Genomic DNA, 23,259 nt, shown 5'->3' on the forward strand with positions numbered 1-23,259 from the left:
GCTGCAGATGTGGCAGGTGAAGATGTGGCAGGTGAAGATGTGGCAGGTGAAGCTGCAGATGTGGCAGGTGAAGATGTGGCAGGTGAAGATGTGGCAGGTGAAGCTGCAGATGTGGCAGGTGAAGCTGCAGATGTGGCAGGTGAAGCTGCAGATGTGGCAGGTGAAGATGTGGCAGGTGAAGATGTGGCAGGTGAAGCTGCAGATGTGGCAGGTGAAGATGTGGCAGGTGAAGATGTGGCAGGTGAAGCTGCAGATGTGGCAGGTGAAGCTGCAGATGTGGCAGGTGAAGATGTGGCAGGTGAAGATGTGGCAGGTGAAGCTGCAGATGTGGCAGGTGAAGCTGCAGATGTGGCAGGTGAAGATGTGGCAGGTGAAGATGTGACAGGTGAAGCTGCAGATGTGGCAGGTGAAGCTGCAGATGTGGCAGGTGAAGCTGCAGATGTGGCAGGTGAAGATGTGGCAGGTGAAGCTGCAGATGTGGCAGGTGAAGCTGCAGATGTGGCAGGTGAAGCTGCAGATGTGGCAGGTGAAGCTGCAGATGTGGCAGGTGAAGATGTGGCAGGTGAAGCTGCAGATATGGCAGGTGAAGATGTGGCAGGTGAAGCTGTAGATGTGGCAGGTGAAGCTGGAGAGCGGGCCGGTTCTCCACTTCTGATTTGTGTAACACTTAAATTTTTTTTATAAATCAGATTTAGTAATAATAAAAGTTATTATGTTGTCTATAATCTACAGTTTTTTTTGCAAACTTTTCAAACTCTGTGAGAAAAACTGTAAAGATTCAGACTTGGAGCCTCAAATCCACCTCTGACGAGGGAACAATATCATCCTGATTTTCAGGATCAACATGATCCAGATTTGTCTGTGAAGTTTTGAAATACCCAAACGAGCCTGAAATCTGAAAACAAGATGATGTGGCTCAACAAATCTGACCACAATTGTGAAAGGCGCGGTCAAATGACCCAGCAGTTTCAGGAACCGCGGCACGGCCATATAGCCTCATGGCTAACCCTAACCCTAACCTTAACCCTAACCCTAACCTTAACCCTAACCTTAACCTTAACCCTAACCTTAACCTTAACCTTAACCTTAACCCTAACCCTGACCCTAACCTTAACCTTAACCCTAACCTTAACCTTAACCCTAACCTTAACCCTAACCTTAACCTTAACCCTAACCTTAACCTTAACCTTAACCTTAACCCTGACCCTGACCCTAACCTTAACCTTAACCTTAACCCTAACCTTAACCTTAACCTTAACCTTAACCTTAACCTTAACCCTAACCCTGACCCTGACCCTAACCTTAACCTTAACCCTAACCCTAACCCTGACCCTAACCTTAACCCTGACCCTAACCCTAACCTTAACCCTAACCCTAACCTTAACCCTAACCTTAACCTTAACCCTAACCTTAACCTTAACCTTAACCTTAACCCTAACCCTGACCCTAACCTTAACCTTAACCCTAACCTTAACCTTAACCCTAACCTTAACCCTAACCTTAACCTTAACCCTAACCTTAACCTTAACCTTAACCTTAACCCTGACCCTGACCCTAACCTTAACCTTAACCTTAACCCTAACCTTAACCTTAACCTTAACCTTAACCTTAACCTTAACCCTAACCCTGACCCTGACCCTAACCTTAACCTTAACCCTAACCCTAACCCTGACCCTAACCTTAACCCTGACCCTAACCTTAACCTTAACCTTAACCCTAACCTTAACCCTAACCTTAACCTTAACCTTAACCTTAACCCTAACCCTGACCCTAACCTTAACCTTAACCCTAACCTTAACCTTAACCCTAACCTTAACCCTAACCTTAACCTTAACCCTAACCTTAACCTTAACCTTAACCTTAACCCTGACCCTGACCCTAACCTTAACCTTAACCTTAACCCTAACCTTAACCTTAACCTTAACCCTAACCCTAACCCTAACCCTAACCCTGACCCTAACCTTAACCCTAACCCTGACCCTGACCCTGACCCTGACCCTAACCTTAACCCTAACCCTAACCCTAACCCTGACCCTGACCCTAACCCTAACCTTAACCTTAACCCTAACCCTAACCCTAACCCTGACCCTGACCCTGACCCTAACCTTAACCTTAACCCTAACCCTAACCTTAACCTTAACCCTAACCTTAACCCTGACCCTGACCTTAACCCGGCGCGGTCTAAAACGGTCAAATAGCGCAGCAGTTTCAGGAGCCGCAGTTTCTCAGTAGAAACTCCCATCGTGAAGCGTTTCAGGGACGATCCTTGTGAGAAGTGTTCACGGCGGTCGATAAACAAGGAAACTCAAAGTCAAATATAAAACATATTTAAAGTCATTTCATTTTGTTTTCTTTGCTACATAATTCTATTCATCTTGCTTCATGTAGTTGATGTTTTCAGTATGTATCTGCGATATAGAAAGTATTGGCATAATCTAAACCAAGAAACATTTCAAAACAATCAAAAGCTGGTGTAGATAGTGTGGTCAGACCCTTCTTGATGCTGGGCAGCTGGCTGAGGTGTCCGCTCAGGTGTCCGCTCAGGTGTCCGCTGGTGTGCATGCCCAGTGGCAGGTGTGGCAGGTGCACCTTGGGCGGGGGCAGGAGCGTGGGTGTGCCGACAGGGGAGTAGTTAAAGAGCGCGGCGCCGTAGCTCTGTCTTCTGCCCTCTCGCCGGTTGCTGTCGATGGCGGCCTGCAGCTCGGCCGGAGAGCTGAGGCCGTGCTTCTCACACTCGTACGGATACAGGTACTTCATGTACCTGAGCACCAGGGGGCAGCAACACAGGGAAAGAGCATTAATGTTTACACCATATTTCACTCTTGATACTCTGCAGTCACATGACCTGAGCAGCAGCTTCACCCTCGTGTTGATGACATCACAAGGATCAGGAAGTCAACATCACGACTTTCTAGATCCATTTTGTTTGAAAAAAGCTGGGAAGGAATTCTTTTGTATAATTTGCCATTTAACTGTCAGATTGCAGATTTGTTGACCTGGTTTATGGTTCATTTCTCTGTAATTACAGGACAAGAAACAAAAAACCTGCACAAAACTCAATGTCTGAAAATAAAATGAATCATGACGTCACCAATTCAATTAAATGTATTTTTGTGATTCCAGAAATCACAACAGTGAAAAACAGATTAAATAATGTTCAGAAATAGGAAATTAGTAAATGTCCCAACATCCCCTGTCCTCAGACCCTCCTGTCCTCAGACCCTCCTGTCCTCAGACCCTCCTGTCCTCAGACCCTCCTGTCCTCAGACCCTCCTGTCCTCAGACCCTCCTGTCCTCAGACCCTCCTGTCCTCAGACCCTCCTTCTCGACAAGGACAAACTGCAAACCCTGTAGAGATAGTGAACCACAGTGAAGGAGAGATTCTGCTCCCACAGACGGACAGGCTGTTGTGCATCCCTTTGAGGATAGACTGTAGAGCAGAGGTTCTTAACCTTTTTGGAGGTACTGAACCCACCAGTTTCATAAGCGCATTCACCGAACCTTCTTCATTGGAAAGATAAAATATGATTTTTTCAAATTCAAAACATAGTTATATATTTTACTGGTGCATCAACATCACTGTGTTCAAAGAACAACATTTTCACACAAAAACAAACATAATAATGAATATTTACTTCAAACCAGTGACTTCTGCAGTTGCCTTTCAGAGACCAGTTCAGAAATGCACCTCGGCAAGTGCCACGCTCATGTCATTTTCACAACAAAGTCTGTTCCTTTTCTTAATTTTTGCGTCCAGCATCCTCGAAAGTGATCGCTCGCAAAGATATTATATTATAGTACAGTAGTTATAGAAAAGGACAAGGGAAATGGCCCCAGAGGCTGACCTTTTGGTCCTTTTTGGAGCCAGGCTGGTGCCAAGACTTAAGCCTCGTACAGACCGCGGCAGCTGAAGCGTCCAGTTTACATTCAAAGTCTATGTAAACGCGCGTCGAGCGTTTCCCGCGGCGCAATTTCTTTGTTTTTACGGTGCGATTGGTGCGTTTTCTTACGTTCTCGACGCTTTGAGCGCGTATGAGGCGTCCGAGGCGGCCAAAGCGTCCGGCGTGACATGTTCAGATTTGTTCAGCTCTCTGCGGCAGATGCGCCGCAGCCAATCAGAGATGACGTGCTACACACGACCCGGAAAAAGACCCAAAACAAACCCGCAAGATTAAAAAAAATCCTTAAAACGCAGCTCTTGGAGAAAATAATGATATTGACTAAACTCTGCTCAGCTCTGAAGTATCTGCGGGTCCCAGACGGGCCCCGGGGCCCATCGCCTCCGCTTTTGGACTTTGTAAAGTTTATAAACCAAAGCCATTAAACTCCATTTACACCACGAGAAAAGCAACACAGCACAACTCCTCCACTGAGCATGTGCAGGACGCCTCGACTCCACTGAGCATGTGCAGGACGCCTCGACTCCACTGAGCATGTGCAGGACGACACTCCTCCACTGAGCATGTGCAGGACGACTCTCCTCCACTGAGCACGTGCAGGACGACTCTCCTCCACTGAGCATGTGCAGGACGACTCTCCTCCACTGAGCACGTGCAGGACGACTCTCCTCCACTGAGCATGTGCAGGACGACTCTCCTCCACTGAGCATGTGCAGGACGACTCTCCTCCACTGAGCATGTGCAGGACGACTCTCCTCCACTGAGCATGTGCAGGACAACTCTCCTCCACTGAGCATGTGCAGGACGACTCTCCTCCACTGAGCATGTGCAGACGCCTCTCCTCCACTGAGCATGTGCAGGACGACTCTCCTCCACTGAGCATGTGCAGGACGACTCTCCTCCACTGAGCATGTGCAGGACGACTCTCCTCCACTGATCATGTGCAGGACGACTCTCCTCCACTGAGCATGTGCAGGACGACTCTCCTCCACTGAGCATGTGCAGGACGACTCTCCTCCACTGAGCATGTGCAGGACGACTCTCCTCCACTGAGCATGTGCAGGACGACTCTCCTCCACTGAGCATGTGCAGGACGACTCTCCTCCACTGAGCATGTGCAGGACGACTCTCCTCCACTGAACATGTGCAGGACGACTCTCCTCCACTGAGCATGTGCAGGACGACTCTCCTCCACTGAGCATGTGCAGGACGACTCTCCTCCACTGAGCATGTGCAGACGCCTCTCCTCCACTGAGCATGTGCAGGACGACTCTCCTCCACTGAGCATGTGCAGGACGACTCTCCTCCACTGAGCATGTGCAGGACGACTCTCCTCCACTGATCATGTGCAGGACGACTCTCCTCCACTGAGCATGTGCAGGACGACTCTCCTCCACTGAGCATGTGCAGGACGACTCTCCTCCACTGAGCATGTGCAGGACGACTCTCCTCCACTGAGCATGTGCAGGACGACTCTCCTCCACTGAGCATGTGCAGGACGACTTTCCTCCACTAACGACTTTCCGCCATTAACCCTAAAAGGAGGGCTTTGATTCAGTGTCAAATATTAAGAAAGAAATCACAAGACGTATCGTCACAAAAGTCACAAGTCGACTACTGAGCGCACCAAATTCCCTGCAGCCAAGCGGGGCGGGTCATCACGAATCATATGAGTCGGATGTGTGGCTTGACCTCCGCTGAACCCCTGAGACTGAAAAAAAAAGACGTTCTTGTGGCTGGAGGTTCTGGTCTGGATGGACCGTAGAGACCTGCCTGAGGGGAGTGGCCTCCTGCCTGAGGGGAGTGGCCTCCTGCCTGAGGGGAGTGGCCTCCTGCCTGAGGGGAGTGGCCTCCTGCCTGAGGGGAGTGGCCCTCTGCCTGAGGGGAGCGGCCTCCTGCCTGAGGGGAGTGGCCTCCTGCCTGAGGGGAGTGGCCTCCTGCCTGAGGGGAGTGGCCCTCTGTCTGAGGGGAGTGGCCTCCTGCCTGAGGGGAGTGGCCCTCTGCCTGAGGGGAGTGGCCTCCTGCCTGAGGGGAGTGGCCTCCTGTCTGAGGGGAGTGGCCTCCTGCCTGAGGGGAGTGGCCTCCTGCCTGAGGGGAGTGGCCTCCTGCCTGAGGGGAGTGGCCTCCTGCCTGAGGGGAGTGGCTCAAATCCTCCATGTCCAGGGTGTAGGCGACATATATGTTCCAAAAGACCGTTTCATAATTCAAGACACAATTACAGGATACAAAGCAACAGATGGATCAAGATGGATCGAGGATGTTACCTACCCCCTGGACCAGAACACTGTCCTCACCACACCCACTTTCCCCCTTCGGGTCAACACCACCACACCAGAAAGAACACAGAAGACCCTGATGGGTCCAAGCCCCTGTGGAGAAGTGGAAACACTGTAACTAAAGCCCCTTGTTCTGCTGGAGGGAAGGTTTCTTAGGATTAAGTCCTTATTAAATGACTATATTTCACATTTAAACTGACTTAATGCTTCTGTGTGATCTAAACTTGTAACTATGTTTTAGTTTAGTCTGCCTTAAGAACTGTGTTCAAAATGTGCTCATGTCATATTTAATGTACTTCCTCATTACCTGCTAATGATGTGTGTTCATTGACGATGTTGCAGTGTTTTGTTATAGTTACATGTCGTTTTGCTGGTTTAAGTTAAATTTGTCAAAATTATGAATAAGTTTGACTCTGAATACGTTTGACTCTAGGCCACACCTCCGCGGTCAGATAAAAAGACCAATGAGCCACTGCTCTCTCTCTTCCCTTCGGCTCTTGATCTGAACCTCTGCCAGGACACACCAGGTCGTGGACCCCAGGGGCCCCTCCCCCATCAGGGAGAGGGTTCCATTGTCTCCAAAACTCTGCTTTCAGCAATGACTGGAGCGGAAATCTTTATCAGTAAAGAATGCACAAGTCAACAGACCTTGGACTCGTTAAAAATCTTTGAACGCTAAACCTGCACAAGGATCAGCACCACAGGCCCAAAGAGCTCTGATGGCCCGTTCAAACCGCAAACGCCTATTCGCGCGTTATGGCGAAGTTGGACGCAAGTACGCATGAAGAAAAACGCAAATACGCCGCTTTCTCGACGCAGCGGAGCAGAGACGAAATATAATAAGCAGACGCGCGTTTGCCGCGTGCGCATGCGCAGTGGAGGTGTGGTCAGTGCAGTGGAGGTGTGGTCAGTGCAGTGGAGGTGTGGTCAGTGCAGTGGAGGTGTGGTCAGTGCAGTGGAGGTGTGGTCAGTGCAGTGGAGGTGTGGTCAGTGCAGTGGAGGTGTGGTCAGTGCAGTGGAGGTGTGGTCAGTGCAGTGGAGGTGTGGTCAGTGCAGTGGAGGTGTGGTCAGTCTGGCTTCTCTAATGGCGGATCAAAGTTGAGACAGTGCTTTTGCGTATTTGCTCTTCAAAGCCCAAAAACGGAGACGCTCTGCGATCTGTGATCCCAGTTGAGTCAATACCATCATTTGCTTCAAGACTGGATAAACATCGCTCTCAGCTGTAGTTTCGTTTGTCCCGGGTCCTGTTTGATGACTTGTTTTCCCGCATTGGTGCGCGGACATGTACCAGGACAACAACAACTACAGACGCCTGTCCATCTGTCCATCAGGTCAGTACAGAAATATTCATGTCTGAGCGCAATAATAAAGTGTGTGTGCTGTGTATGTGTTGTGTATGTGTTGTGTATGTGTTGTGTATGTGCTGTGTATGTGCTGTGTGTGTGCTGTGTGTGTGCTGTGTGTGTGCTGTGTGTGTGCTGTGTATGTGCTGTGTGTGTGCTGTGTGTGTGCTGTGTGTGTGCTGTGTGTGTGCTGTGTGTGTGCTGTGTATGTGCTGTGTGTGTGCTGTGTGTGTGCTGTGTGTGTGCTGTGTATGTGCTGTGTATGTGCTGTGTGTGTGCTGTGTGTGTGCTGTGTGTGTGCTGTGTATGTGCTGTGTGTGTGTTGTGTATGTGCTGTGTGTGTGCTGTGTGTGTGCTGTGTATGTGCTGTGTATGTGCTGTGTATGTGCTGTGTGTGTGTTGTGTATGTGCTGTGTGTGTGCTGTGTGTGTGCTGTGTGTGTGCTGTGTGTGTGCTGTGTATGTGCTGTGTGTGTGCTGTGTGTGTGCTGTGTGTGTGCTGTGTGTGTGCTGTGTGTGTGCTGTGTATGTGCTGTGTGTGTGCTGTGTGTGTGCTGTGTGTGTGCTGTGTATGTGCTGTGTGTGTGCTGTGTGTGTGCTGTGTGTGTGCTGTGTATGTGCTGTGTATGTGCTGTGTGTGTGCTGTGTGTGTGCTGTGTGTGTGCTGTGTGTGTGCTGTGTGTGTGCTGTGTGTGTGCTGTGTGTGTGCTGTGTATGTGCTGTGTGTGTGCTGTGTATGTGCTGTGTATGTGCTGTGTATGTGCTGTGTGTGTGCTGTGTGTGTGCTTGTGGTTGTGTATAAAACCAATGAAAAGTACATAGATAGTAAAAATTAAACATAGTTTTCATAGCGTTAATATGTTGTTATAGTGCACCATTTAAAATTTGATTATGGTATATTTAATGAAAGTTTCAATTTAATTTAATTAAACTGAATTTAGGCTATATAGTTATTTGTTTGTTTTATTATTCAGATCTCTTGCCACTGGGGATTTCTACAGGACAATCACCAGCAGCTTAGGGTCCACAACAGAGGACTGAACGTCCACAACAGAGGACTGAACGTCCACAACAGAGGACTGAACGTCCACAACAGAGGACTGAACGTCCACAACAGAGGACTGAACGTCCACAACAGAGGACTGGACGTCCACAACAGAGGACTGAACGTCCACAACAGAGGACTGGACGTCCACAACAGAGGACTGGACGTCCACAACGCAGAGGACTGGACGTCCACAACAGAGGACTGGACGTCCACAACACAGAGGACTGGACGTCCACAACAGAGGACTGAACGTCCACAACAGAGGACTGGACGTCCACAACAGAGGACTGGACGTCCACAACACAGAGGACTGGACGTCCACAACAGAGGACTGGACGTCCACAACACAGAGGACTGGACGTCCACAACAGAGGACTGGACGTCCACAACACAGAGGACTGGACGTCCACAACACAGAGGACTGGACGTCCACAACAGAGGACTGGACGTCCACAACAGAGGACTGGACGTCCACAACAGAGGACTGGACGTCCACAACACAGAGGACTGGACGTCCACAACACAGAGGACTGGACGTCCACAACAGAGGACTGGACGTCCACAACACAGAGGACTGGACGTCCACAACAGAGGACTGGACGTCCACAACACAGAGGACTGGACGTCCACAACACAGAGGACTGGACGTCCACAACACAGAGGACTGGACGTCCACAACAGAGGACTGGACGTCCACAACACAGAGGACTGGACATCCACAACAGAGGACTGGACGTCCACAACAGAGGACTGGACGTCCACAACACAGAGGACTGGACGTCCACAACAGAGGACTGGACGTCCACAACAGAGGACTGGACGTCCACAACACAGAGGACTGGACGTCCACAACAGAGGACTGGACGTCCACAACACAGAGGACTGGACATCCACAACACAGAGGACTGGACGTCCACAACAGAGGACTGGACGTCCACAACACAGAGGACTGGACGTCCACAACAGAGGACTGGACGTCCACAACAGAGGACTGGACGTCCACAACACAGAGGACTGGACGTCCACAACACAGAGGACTGGACGTCCACAACAGAGGACTGGACGTCCACAACACAGAGGACTGGACGTCCACAACAGAGGACTGGACGTCCACAACACAGAGGACTGGACGTCCACGACACAGAGGACTGGACGTCCACAACACAGAGGACTGGACGTCCACAACAGAGGACTGGACGTCCACAACACAGAGGACTGGACGTCCACAACACAGAGGACTGAACGTCCACAACACAGAGGACTGAACGTCCACAACACAGAGGACTGGACGTCCACAACAGAGGACTGGACGTCCACAACACAGAGGACTGGACGTCCACAACACAGAAGTGTTTTTGAAGTGTTTTTAAAGTGATTTTCATATTTATAGCAAAGACCACATGCTCACTCAAGATTGAGCCCAAATGTCATGTTGTTTACACAGAATGAGATAAAGTTAAAGGAATAAAACAGTGAGAAGCTTCTCAGCTCTTAAGTTCTCTGTTCTCTTTACTTCTGCACCTACTTGTGCGTTGTAACACTGAAATTTCCCCACTGTGTGGACTATTAAAGGATTATCTCATCTTGTCCTTGTTTGTTTTTGTTTATGATCTTAAATTGTGGTAAATTAAATAAGTACATTTTTAAATAGCCACTGAATTTCCCACAGACTCCCCAGTATTATATATATGAAAAAGATGCACGTAAACAGGACACACATTTTATAATATAAAATAATTTATTTTGTAGAAAAATAGAACAGTAAATAACTATATAACTATATATCTATGTATCTATATCTATATCTATATCTATATCTATCTATCTATCTATCTATATATATATATATATATATATATATATATATCTATATCTATATCGTCGCCATTGTTGTGGTGCCGGTTCTTCTCAGGTGAAATGTGTACGTACGTCACCGGAATGTCATCTCTGATTGGCTGCTGCACCGCCGCGCCGCAGAAAAGCTCAAAATTCTGAACTTATTTGCGACGAACCGTTTTGATGCATTGATGCTTATACGCCCGTCAAAGCGTCTCGAGCGGAAAACGCAAAAGCGCGCCCGCCTCGCCGCGCTCCTCTGCGAATCGCGCTGCAAATAAGCGGAAGCTGCGCCGCAAAAACGCAGGAGGTGCTCGACGCGCGTTTACATAGACTTTGAATGTAAACGGGACGCTTTTGCCGCACCGGTCTGAACGGGCCATGAGGAGCCCTTGATCTACACCTGAGCCTTCTGAGCTGCACACAGCTCCAAAGGTCTCTGCGCACTGCTCCAAAGGTCTCTGCGCACTGCTCCAAAGGTCTCTGCGCACTGCTCCAAAGGTCTCTGCGCACAGAAAATCTGTGCACAAAATAAAAATCCACCCTGAATTGAAATTAAATATTCAGTGAGTGACAGTCAAGGATGGACTTTTCCCGGTGGGCCGATGGGTAAATGGGCCGGTGTGGGCCGAGCTGTAGAGGCGAGCAGCGCCTTAGCTGTGTCGGCCCTGACTAGAGAGACCGGTGGCCCACGGGTCAAATGCTACAGGATCAGGCGGAGTTGTGGTGTGTGCGTGAGCACTGACAGGTGGAGACGGGAGGATGAGAGCTCTGCGTCAGGTGGATGTATCATCACAGGACACTTTGACCATGTGAGCAGAACAACACCGGTGAATGACGCTGAGCGTCATGTGAGAGTCGGGACCGCAGCACAGTCTGAGCTTTTCAGTGTCATTTCTCCCTCTGTTACCGTGGGATTAGTTCAATTCAGTTTATTTATTTAAAGACCTTTGCGGTCTCAAGCTCAGAGCTGTCTAAAAATGGGCCATTTACTGTCTCATTGCAGTAATGAGGGACAGAGCCCTCAAATACTAGGCCTATTTGAAGTTGTTCTCTGTGTTGTGTGTGAACGTTGGTTTCAAATCAGTGGGTCAGAAACGTCGTCCAACGCCGACGCTGCAAAGCCTGTTACAGGCGGATTCGTTCCCCACTTTCAAAGTTTGGGCATCAGTGTTGACAACGCGCGGCACGTACAACGCGCGGCATGTGCGGCACAGACAACAGCAGGGCACGGAGAACGGCACGGACAACGAGCGCGGACAAGGTTAAGCAACGCCTGTTTAAACTGCGTTTCTGTCTAAATGTAAAGTGTTTGGAGCCCTGCATCATAATGACGGTAATATGATGGTAATAAGAGGTGGATTCATTCGGGTGGGACTGTGTATGACCTCACTGAAGGCCCAAGCCCCAGACCCACGGCCCGCCACTGATTAAACCACACAAAGCATTCTGGTTTATAGAGCCTTTTTATTGATCTTTTAGAGTTATAATTGTCAGTCAATGAATCGACTAGTCCTCTTTCAGAAAATGAGTAGGTATTAATGTTTTGCTGAACAAGCTTCAGATGGTGCCCCTTTTTAAATATGAATATGATCAGTAACTACTTCTGAAATCCTACACGTGTTGTCCAAAATGCAATGACTAGTCCCAATACAGAATATACATTACATCTTGGTATAAATGTGTGGGGAGGAAACGAGAGAAATGCCCTACAAGGGTGAGAAGGCGGATGCTGTGATCCGCCCTGCTTGTACCAGAGTTCTAGATACGTACAGATCCTGCAGAGATGGAAGTCTGCAGCAGCATGGAGGAGGTGAAGGACCTGAGGTGGGGGAAGACCAGGCACTCAAATGATTTCATGAGTACAGATGTCAGCGCCACAGGATTCTTGTGGACAGGGACAATGGTCAGTGTTCTCGCTGGGCTGAGGTTGAAGGATGGCGGTGGGACAAACCGTGCGGGGGCTCGTGAAAAGTACTTAAAAAATTTTCATCTACATGTATTTTCAAAGTACTACGGCTCTGTGCGAGCGAGCGCAGTACTTTAAGATCCCCGTGCCTCACTGCAGGTTTGAAGAGCTTCAGCCTCTGTTTGTAAATGGGGATCAGGTGAACCATGGCGTGATCTAAAAAGCCCACAGCAGCACGTGCCACGTTGCAAAAGGTGTTACTGAGAGTTGTGTGATGCAGCGCGCTCTGATCGCTGGTCGGGACAAAACAAAATGAGGTCAGTCTTTTCACAGACACATAACAGTTGTAACAACAGAGGAACAAGCAGTATGATGGCTCTTTGGAAAAAAGATTTGGGTGCTTTTGGTTTACCGTTTACAACAAGAGACTGTTTTCAGTGTGAATGGATTAAAAGAGGCAGTTTCATAAGAAATCTGATCGCCTGGATGTCGTTCTGACACGGATCACAACGACGTGGTAAAGACCGATGCTTCACGCTACAGCACAGGTACATACAGTACATAATGCTAAAACCGAAAATAGAAGAAATGCTAACAACATGAATTAATGTTTAGCAGTCCATATTTTTTTGAACAAAGTCAGAAAAAAAGGATTGACATTCCTTATCTCGTCCGAAAGTTCCATTGGTGATTCAACTTACGGTTTGCCGAGATTGTGCATTAGTGCTCTGCGTTCATCCAGTCAGACCCACTCTGTCTGTGTTACAGGTGTTTATGGTTTGTGCGTTTAGGTTTCTCAAATGGTCCACAAACGGCATTACATTTAGAGTCCAGCCTCACCTGGACTGAAGCGAGGCGCGGAAAAGGGCGCGGTGTTTCCATCACATCAGCAATGTCTTAATTCAAAGACAAGCAAAATGGAAACACATACTATTTATCAGCTTTTGTGAAAGTCATGATGAGGCTGTTACACGGTTATAGAGATATCAGCACAGGACAGACACAGGACCAGGACTAACCCAGAATTAAACCAGGTCTATCTTGTGCAGGAGTAAGTTTTAAATCAGTACTTAAACAGAAACAGGTCCAAACAGAACCACATAAGGTGAAATTCAAAAATACATAATAAATACACACAAATGCCTCACATATGCACATATAGCAAACAGCCTAGTCACTTATGGTTTCATAACTTCTATAAATGGAGTTGGAGATGATAATCGCTAACTGAGGTTCAGGAGCGGGACCAAGCCTCAACCTCCACTCCACTAGTAAACGCGCCCACTCTCTAACCACACCTCTAATTAGCCAGAAGCCCTATTTATAAGGCCTTTTCACAGCATCTCTTGTCGTCTCTGCTCTCTCGACCCCGCCCTCCAATCCCATGTCTCCATCATCTTCACCTTAACACATCACCATCTACGGAGGGGGTGTTCTGAATCGGCTGGGCTGATCACCCGAGACAGAGCCCCCACCCTGAGTCTACCCAGACCCAGCCAACTCTCGTGGCTCGATCGTCGCTACACCATCGATCTCCATCGTCGATCTCCATCGTCGATCTCCATCGTCGAGCTCCATCGTCGCTCTCCATCGTCGTTACTATCAATAAATATTCTTTCATACTCCATTCTGGCGTGGTCCCTGCTAGTGAATTTGCTTATTAATGTAATTGGAGGCTCATTTAGAGCCATTGGACTGGGAGCCCATGACCAACTCTGTACTTTTGAAATAAACCTCAGCCCCAAACGGTGACCCCTGACACAATAATGCAGTTCTAGGCCATTCCAAACAGCCTCATGAACTCGATTGTCAACACATAAAGAAGCAGAGTTGGGACTGTACTCGGTATCGAATATTTAAATGTAAAATAGTACCTTATTATCTTATTTTTAGAGGATTTTCATTCGTTTTTAGTTGTCGCAAAGAGAGAGGTGTGCAACAGACTTGTACTTATGGCAAACTAAAACGTATAAAAATAGCTCAGATGTGGATGTGGTGGGGCCAGGGACCATGTTAACTATTATATGTTGGCAATCAAACTCACAACGTCCCATGTGTAACTGACTTGACTACATGCTTTGAGTACGTCATTTACATAAGATTGTGGGCAACTACTTGTTGTAGGTTTTGTGGGCAGGCAACAACAGAGAACTACAGAGAACTACAGAGAACTACAGAGAACTACAGAGAACTACAGGCAACTACAGAGAACTACAGAGGACTACAGAGAACTACAGAGGACTACAGAGAACTACAGAGGACTACAGAGAACTACAGAGGACTACAGAGGACTACAGAGGACTACAGAGGACTACAGAGAACTACAGAGGACTACAGAGAACTACAGAGAACTACAGAGAACTACAGGCAACTACAGAGAACTACAGAGGACTACAGAGAACTACAGAGAACTACAGAGAACTACAGAGAACTACAGGCAACTACAGAGAACTACAGAGAACTACAGAGAACTACAGAGAACTACAGGCAACTACAGAGAACTACAGAGAACTACAGGCAACTACAGAGAACTACAGAGAACTACAGAGGACTACAGAGGACTACAGAGAACTACAGAGAACTACAGAGAACTACAGAGAACTACAGAGGACTACAGAGAACTACAGAGGACGACAGAGAACTACAGAGGACTACAGAGGACTACAGAGGACTACAGAGAACTACAGAGGACTACAGAGAACTACAGAGAACTACAGAGGACTACAGAGAACTACAGAGAACTACAGAAGACTACAGAGAACTACAGAGGACTACAGAGAACTACAGAGAACTACAGAGGACGACAGAGAACTACAGAGGACTACAGAGGACTACAGAGGACTACAGAGAACTACAGAGAACTACAGAGAACTACAGGCAACTACAGAGGACTACAGAGGACTACAGAGAACTACAGAGGACTACAGAGGACTACAGAGAACTACAGAGGACTACAGAGAACTACAGAGGACTACAGAGAACTACAGAGAACTACAGATAATTACACAGACGTGGAAATGTTAGTTTGTACATTTAAAAGGTTTTTTTAAATCTTGAGAAGTTTATTTTGTTATAAAGTCAAATACAATATTTTTCAGTTCCAAATACCTCTGACTAAATGTTTATCTCTGTAGATCAACTCTGAAGTTGTAATGACATAAACTGAAGCACATGTTGGTGAAATTACACTTGTTTTTCTTACATTTCAGTTTATGAGAACAAACGTTTTGTCATTTATTTTAATCGATCCAGAAATTGCTTCAAAAACAGCGTAGACTATATAAAGCTATTTATTTCTTATATTTTTTTTATTGTTTTATGTTTTACGTTATTTTGTGTGGAAATTCGGCCCGCGGCCCAAAATGAGTTTGACACGCCTGGTCTAAACGATACAAAGATAATGTGAAGTCTCCTAAATTACAGCCCATAAACAGATATTTTCCAATTTAAGAGCCTGAGGTAAATGAACAGTAATAAAATGGGTCATGCCTTGGGAAAAAAGGCAGCAGACAGAGAGAGAATCTTTGTCATATGTGAAGGTCATTCCAGATACGCTCCTGGTCAAAGACGGAGAAGAATGCAAACATGTTGCTTCCGCAGTGCCACAGTCTCTGAGATAATGTCACTCCTTCCTAATGTTTTGCCCACAAATTGAGGCATTAAACAGCTGATTTTTCACATGGGTGCAGTAGACATACATCGGGAACAGATTTAAGTTTTGAAAAGAGACTCTTTGAAGCATTTTGAAGTATTTCAGGTGCTTTATAGAGTGGAAATCAAGGCATTCATAAGTGGACCTCTTCCAAACATCGACAGGAAGATAAACAAGTTTAGCTGTTTCAGCTGAACACATGGCTGTCCAAAGAGTGTGCACCTAGAGCAGGGGTGGGCAATTATTTCCCTCCGAGGGCCATATTCGAATCCAGGCAAGTAGCGGAGGGCCGGCCCGCAATCTTTGGTCTAAAAAATAAAATAAAATCAAATATCACTTTTCTGTCAAATATAGGCTACTGAATCTATTATTAAATTCATTTCACCTCATATTCATTAAGGATGCAGACAGATGCCTGAGGGCAAAATAAATAAAATAAACTTTAAAAAATGAAAAATATTACTTGGCATGTTTGGCGGGCCAGATTATAAAGGCAAACGGGCCACATGTGGCCCGCTGGCCGCAGTTTGCCCACCCCTGACCTAGAGGATGGCACTACATCGAGAATGTCACCTGTGGAGAGGTGGAGTGAGTGTGCTATGATGCATCAGAATGGGCCTGGACAGGGTCCTGAGCAGACAGTTAGAGGAGAGAGTGTTTCAGCATCAGCAGCACCACAACCACAACAACCACACAGAGCTTGAGGCTGTCCTTGAAAACTTTGGCCTTACTCAGCACGTAATTGGCCCCATGACAGAGGGCACACTATGAATATTCTAATTTCAAAGGGGGTTAATATTTGAAACGTCAATGTGGTCTCTGTTTCTCTGTCTGACCATTTCTGTGTCTTTTACCTGTCTGTTATTCCCAAACCACCGGCTGGTCCTGGCACAGGTGCGCTGTTTTAATGTTTTAATGTAAATTATTCTTTGAACACTGTGCTTGTGTTTTGAATGTTCTGGAAACCATCGCCCCTATGAAGGCAAAAAGGGTTAAAAATAAGCAGAAGGCGCCATGGACAAATGATGATTGGGTCAGGGCACAGAAAAGGGAGTGCCGCCAGGCAGAATGAAAAGGGCGCAAGTCAAAGCTCCAGGATCAAGCTTCAGTAACAACTCACTTGTCTTATTTGCCACAGTAAACAGATTAATACCTGTTTAATAACTTTAAAGTTCAGGGCATTAAAAAATGCTTTAAATTCCACAATGCAAGTAATAACTCTAAAACGACCGAGACACTTAGACACTCACATTGCACTTGTAACTGTAACTGACCCGGAGTCATCACCAGACTACATGCTGCCACGATGTGTTACCTACCAGATTTTTAAAGTTTGTTCTGAACAGTTTTTGCACCACTCACATAGTTAAAACGTGACACTTCAATCTGGAGCATCATCAGGAAGGTCTTCAAAAACTGTGGTGATAAAGCCTCCCCTAAAGAGCAGTCTTGATGCTGCAGTACTGAGTAATAACCAACCCATCTCTAATCTTTCATTTCCTCTTAATAAAAAACTCATTTGATGTTTTTCAGTCAGGTTTTAGACCTCATCACACTGAGACGGCTCTTGTCAAGGTGACAAATGACATCCACATGTACAAACAGCATTGAAAAGCACTATATAAATAAATTATATTATTATTATTATTAAAGCCTAGTACACACCGCGGCGTCAAATTTGCGCCCGACGCAGAATTTGAGCGCGTGTACATTTGAAGACAAACGCACCGGACGCGCGTTCTCGACGCCCCGGACTCATGTCCGTAAAATACACTCACAGCAGACGTGCGTCCGAGTCGTCCTGCACATGCTCAGTGGAGGAGTTGTGCGGTGTTGCTTTTCTCGTGGTGTAAATGGCTTTGGTTTATTAACTTTACAAAGTCCAAAAGTGGAGGGGATGGGCCCCGGTGCCCGTCTGGGACCCGCATATACTTCAGAGCTGAGCAGAGTTTAGTCAATATCATTATTTGCTCCAAGAGCTGCGTTTTAAGGATTTTCTTTTTTTTTATCTTGCGGGTTTGTTTTGGGTCTTTTTCCGGGTCATCTCTGATTGGCTGCGGCGCATCTGTTGCAGAAAGTGGAACAAAGCTGAACATGTCGCGCCGACCGCTTTGGACGCCTCGGGCGCCTCATACGCGCTCAAAGCGCCAAGAGCGTATGAAAACACAGGAATCGCGCCAGAACGCAGGATACATTGGATGCGCGTTTACATAGACTTTGAATGTAAACTGGACGCTTTCACCGCCGCGGTGTGAAGGCCCCTTTAATTCTGTTAGATCTGAGTGCTGCTTTTGACACTGTTGACCATGGGATCCTCTTTGTTAAACTCATGTCTAGAAGACAGAAAGTACTCAGTTGGAATTGGTAACTATGTCTCAGACCACATGCCCCGGTTGCCCCAAGGGTCAATCCTTGGACCCCTTCTGTTCTATCTGTACATGCTGCCGTTGGGACAGTTAATTCAAAACAGAGCTGTGTCCTATCACAATTATGCAGATGACACTGACGACAGGTGAATATGGACAAGTGGACTGACTCATCCATGTCTCATGTCACTGCATCAAACAGATCAGTGTGTTGTTAAAAAACAAGACACATCATCGTTGGCTCACAGAATCAAAGAGTCAAAGTGTTAGCAGTCACCACAAGAATTAGACTTTAACAGTCACGTCAAATTAATAGCATCAGCAGCTTTTTACCATCTGCCTGTGTCTAAAGCAGATTTAGAGAGACTTCTCCATCCGTTTGTCTCCAGTAGATTAGACTGTAACGGCCGCTCACTGGCCTCTCCAAACGAGTTGTAAAACAGCTGCAGTACATCCAGAACGCTGCTGCTCGGGTCCTGACTAGAACCAGGAAGTACCATCACATTAGTCCTGTTCTCAGGTCTTTGCACTGGCCCCCTGTGGCTCAGAGAATAGACTTTAAAGCAGCTCTGCTTGTGTACAAGGGACCAAGTTCCTGCTGGTGCCAGAGTCAGGACTAAACATTGGGAATCTGCATTTCAGTTTTATGTTGCTAAAAACTGGAACAGTCTTCCTGAAAATGTGAGACAGGCCTATAATCTGACCATGTTCAAATCTAGGTTTTGCTGTGCATATGACTGAAAGGATTTTATTTGCGCTCTTCTCTTTTATGTCTTAAACTGTTTTGTGATTTCTGTCAGATCCTTGTAATTTTAATGCATTTTTCAGTTTTTTTTTTCTTCTGTGTAAAGTGCTTTGAATTGTCTTGTGTTTGGATTGTGCTCTACAAATAAACTTGCATTGCCTTGTCAAACCCTTTCCCCTGCAAAAAGGATGAAAGGGTTGTTTGTGTGTATAAAGAAGACTCCAGACAGATGCATTTGATTCAGTGTTTTGACTGGTCAGATCGGCTTCATAGCTTGATACACAGTACATACAAACAGAGCGGTGCTGCCACGCTGTTCCTGGACTGTACCATTATGCACCACTGAGGGGGAGCACGTAACATCTCCCCTTTTATAGTTATTAACTTTATTGTCAAGAAATTACCTTTTTATGTTTTATTTTTTTATTTTTTATTTATAGGTTCAGTCTTCCCCTCCTTGAACCTTAACGTGGTGGATTATCCCCGGATCTATGTGTTCGGGGGCTTTAAGCCCCTGGTAGGGTCTCCCAAGGCAAACATATCCTAGGTGACGGGTCAGACAAAGAGCGGTTCAGAAGCCCCTTATGATGAGCTCAATATTAAGAACCTGGGGTGGGTGCTCAACGTCTTACCCCACGGGGCCCGGCCCGGGCACAGCCCAAACAAGCAACGTGGGGCCGTCGTCCCGTGGGCCCACCACCCGCAGGAGGATCCATAAGGGGCGGTGCAGTGTGATCTGGGCGGCAGTCGACGGCAGGGGCCTCGATGACCAGATCTCCTGACACAGAGACTAACTCTGGGGACCTGGAATGTCCCCTCGCTAGGGGGAAAGAGCCTGAGCTTGTGTGTGAGGTTGAGCGGTATCGACTAGATATAGTCGGCCTCACCTCCAGCACAGTTTGGTTTCTGGAACCATCTCTTCGAGAGGGGCTGGACGCTCCACTTCTCTGGTGTTGCCCGCGGGAAGAAGCGGGGCTGGTGTTGGAGTTCACCCCGGTGGACGAGAGGGTCGCGTCCCTTTGCCTTCGGGTGGGGGACAGGTCTCTCACTGTTGTGTCGGCCTACGGGCCGAACAGCAGTGCAGAGTACCTGGCCTTCTTGGAGTCCTTGGGAGGGGTACTGGACTGCGACAGTTGTTCAACTGGGGGACTTCAACGCCCACGTGGGCAATGACAGTGACACCTGGAGAGGGGTGATCGGGAAGAACGGCTTCCCCGATCTGAACCCGAGCGGTGTTCAGTTATTGGACTTCTGTGCTAGCCACAGATTGTCCATAACGAACACCATGTTCAAGCACAAGGGTGTCCATCAGTGCACGTGGCACCAGGACACAGGCCGGAGGTCAATGATCGACTTTGTTGTCGTGTCATCTGACCTCCGGTCGCGTGTCTTGGACACTCGAGTGAAGAGAGGGAGTTGTCAACCGATCACCACCTGGTGGTGAGTTGGATCCGCTGGCGGAGGAGGAAGCCGGACAGACTTGGCAGACCCAAGCGCATTGTGTGGGTCTGTTGGGAACGTCTTGCAGAGCCCTCTGTTAGTAGGGTATTTAACTCACACCTCCGGGAGAGCTTCTCCCAGATCCCGGGGGAGGCTGGGGACATTGAGTCCGAGTGGACCATGTTCTGGTGCTCTGAGCTATGGTCACAAGGCCTGTCGCGGCGGCAACTCCCGAACCCGGTGGTGGACACCGGATGTAAGGGATGTCGTCAGGCTGAAGAAGGAGGCCTATCAGGCCACTCTGGCTTGTAGGTCTCCTGAGGTCATTGACAGGTATCGGCAGGCCAACCGGGCCGCAGATTGTGCTGTCGCAAAGGCAAGAACTCAGAGCTGGGAGGAGTTTGGGGAGGCCATGGAGGAGGAATATCGGTCGGCCCCAGGGAAACTCTGGCAAACCGTCCAGCGCCTCAGGAGGGGGAAGCAGTGCTTCACCAACACCGATTACGGTGCGACCTGCTGACCTCCACTGGGGATATCGTCGGAGGGTGGAAGGAATACTTTGAGAACCTCCTTAATCCCACCGTCACGTCTTCCGAAGAGGAAGCAGAGACCAGGGGCTCAGAGGCTGACTCGTCCATCACCCAAACTGAAGTCACTGAGGTTGTTGGCAAACTCCTTGGTGACAAGGCTGCGGGGGTGGATGAGATCCCTGAGTATCTAAAGTCTCTGGATGTTGTAGGACTGTCTTGGCTGACACATCTCTGCAAGGCGGTCGGGGACAGTGTCTCTGGACTGGCAGACCGAGGTGGTGGTCCCTCTGTTCAAGAAGGGGGACCAGAGGGTGTGTTCCAACTACAGAGGGATCACACTCCTCAGCCTCCCATAAGGTCTATTCCAGGTGCTGGAGAGGAGAATCCGACCGATAGTCGAACCTCAGATTCAGGAGGAGCAGAGTGGTTTTGGTCCTGGTCGTGGAACACTGGACCAGCTCTATACCCTCCATCGGGTGTTCGAGGGTTCATGGGAGTTTGCCCAACCAGTCCACATGTGCTTTGTGGATCTGGAGAAGGCTTTCGACCGTGTCCCTCGGGGTGTCCTTTGGGGGGTGCTTCGGGAGTACGGGGTCCGGGGCCCTTTGCTCAGGGCTGTCCGGTCCCTGTATGACCGGAGCAGGAGCTGTGTTCACTGCAGTAAGTCAAACCTGTTCCCAGTGCATGAGGGACTCCTCAGGGCTGCCCTTTGTCACCGGTTCTGTTCCTAGTTTTTATGGACAGGATTTCTATGCGCAGTCAGGGGTCAGAGGGTGTCCGGTTTGAGGACCACAGGATCTCATCTATCACAATGATGGCTCCATCAAACCCGGACCTGCAGCTGCACTGGGTGTGAAGCGAGTGTGAAGCGTCTGGGATGAGAATCAGCACCTCCAAATCTGAGGCCATGATTCTCAACCGGAAAAAGGTGCCTTGCCCTCTCCAGGGGGGTGGGGGGTCCTTGACCCAAGTGGAGGAGTTCAAGTATCTTGGGGTCTTGTTCACGAGTGAGGGAAGGATGGCGCATGAGATTGACAGGCGGTGCAGCAGCTGCACCGCCTGTCAATCTCATGACAGGCGGTGCAGCCTGTCATGCAGGCGGCTGTTGTGGTAAAGAAGGAGCTGAGTCCAAAGGCAAAGTTCTCTATTTACCGGTCGGTCTACGTTCTGCCCTCACCTATGGTCATGAGCTTTGGGTAATGACCGAAAGGACAAGATCGCGGATACAAGCGGTCGGAATGAGTTTTCTCCGCCGTGTGGCTGGGCGCTCCCTTAGGGATAGGGTGAGGAGCTAAGTCACACGGGGGGAGCTCGAAGTGAAGCCGCTGCTCCTCCACGTCGAGAGGAGCCAGCTAAGGTGGCTCGGGCATCTGTTCCGGATGCCTCCTGGGCGTCTCCCTGGGGAGGTGTTTCGGGCATGTCCCACCGAGGCCCCGGGAAAGACCCAGGACACATAATTTTCACTGCAGACTCAGCTTTCCCATTGGACTTTGGATGTCTTAGGAGGACATAACATGTTCAAAACCTGACCCTTTTGCAAACTTTCTAAATGTCACATTGTCAAACTGAGGGCCGCAGTCTGTGATTATGCAATACCTGGCAAATAGCCAAGGAGAAGTTTGTGAAAGTTTTAAGAGTAACTTTGGACACATGAAGTTGGAAAATTTCTGAAACTCCAGCTACATTTTGTGGCTTTGCCGCACAGAGACCGTGAAAGGTATGAAAATAAACTGGATGACTTTTGATGCCCCACTCAACACCATTTTCATAAAATTTTAGCTTTTTCGGGCCAATGCCCTAGGATGAATTTGTGAAAGTACAACGTTTGGAGTACAACGTTTGGAGGACAACGTTTGGAGTCATGCTTGGCAAGTTTTGATCCAATATGGCTGACAGTTGGTTGGGTGGAGGGCATTGCCCGACTAATATTTTTACTTCCCTTGTCACTATCTACCTCTGCGCCTCTGCGCAATTTTATTTTCATAAAATCAGATTATTTTTTTTGCCATTTCCTATCTCACGATGCACTTTTTGTACATTTGGGTGCTGATGCGCCAAATTTACACATTTTTGAAAAAGGTGATTGTAGAGAGAATGTATAGAGGGGTGCACATGTTCCTGATTTTCATCAGTGTTTACAAGGGGGAAGAAAAGAGAGTTTGGTCTCGAGAAGAAGAAAGATGTAGAAGAATGAAAGAACTTTCCTGTGTCATGGT

The 23,259-nt window shown here is 48.0% G+C and overlaps 1 protein-coding gene across 1 annotated transcript in view; it reads right to left on the bottom strand.

The window, feature by feature from the left end:
- Positions 1-23,259, bottom strand: part of arid3c (AT rich interactive domain 3C (BRIGHT-like)) — a 181,541-nt gene that overhangs the window by 82,290 nt on the left and 75,992 nt on the right. Inside the window, exon 5 of the mRNA XM_072433920.1 lies at positions 2,493-2,761. Coding sequence (XP_072290021.1) covers positions 2,493-2,761 — 269 coding nt within the window. The remainder of the gene's footprint in view (positions 1-2,492; positions 2,762-23,259) is intronic.

Source organism: Eucyclogobius newberryi, unplaced genomic scaffold, assembly GCF_026437365.1.
Source record: "Eucyclogobius newberryi isolate DKJ021-1_F unplaced genomic scaffold, fEucNew1.0.hap1 SCAF_6, whole genome shotgun sequence".
Lineage (NCBI taxonomy): Eukaryota > Metazoa > Chordata > Actinopteri > Gobiiformes > Gobiidae > Eucyclogobius > Eucyclogobius newberryi.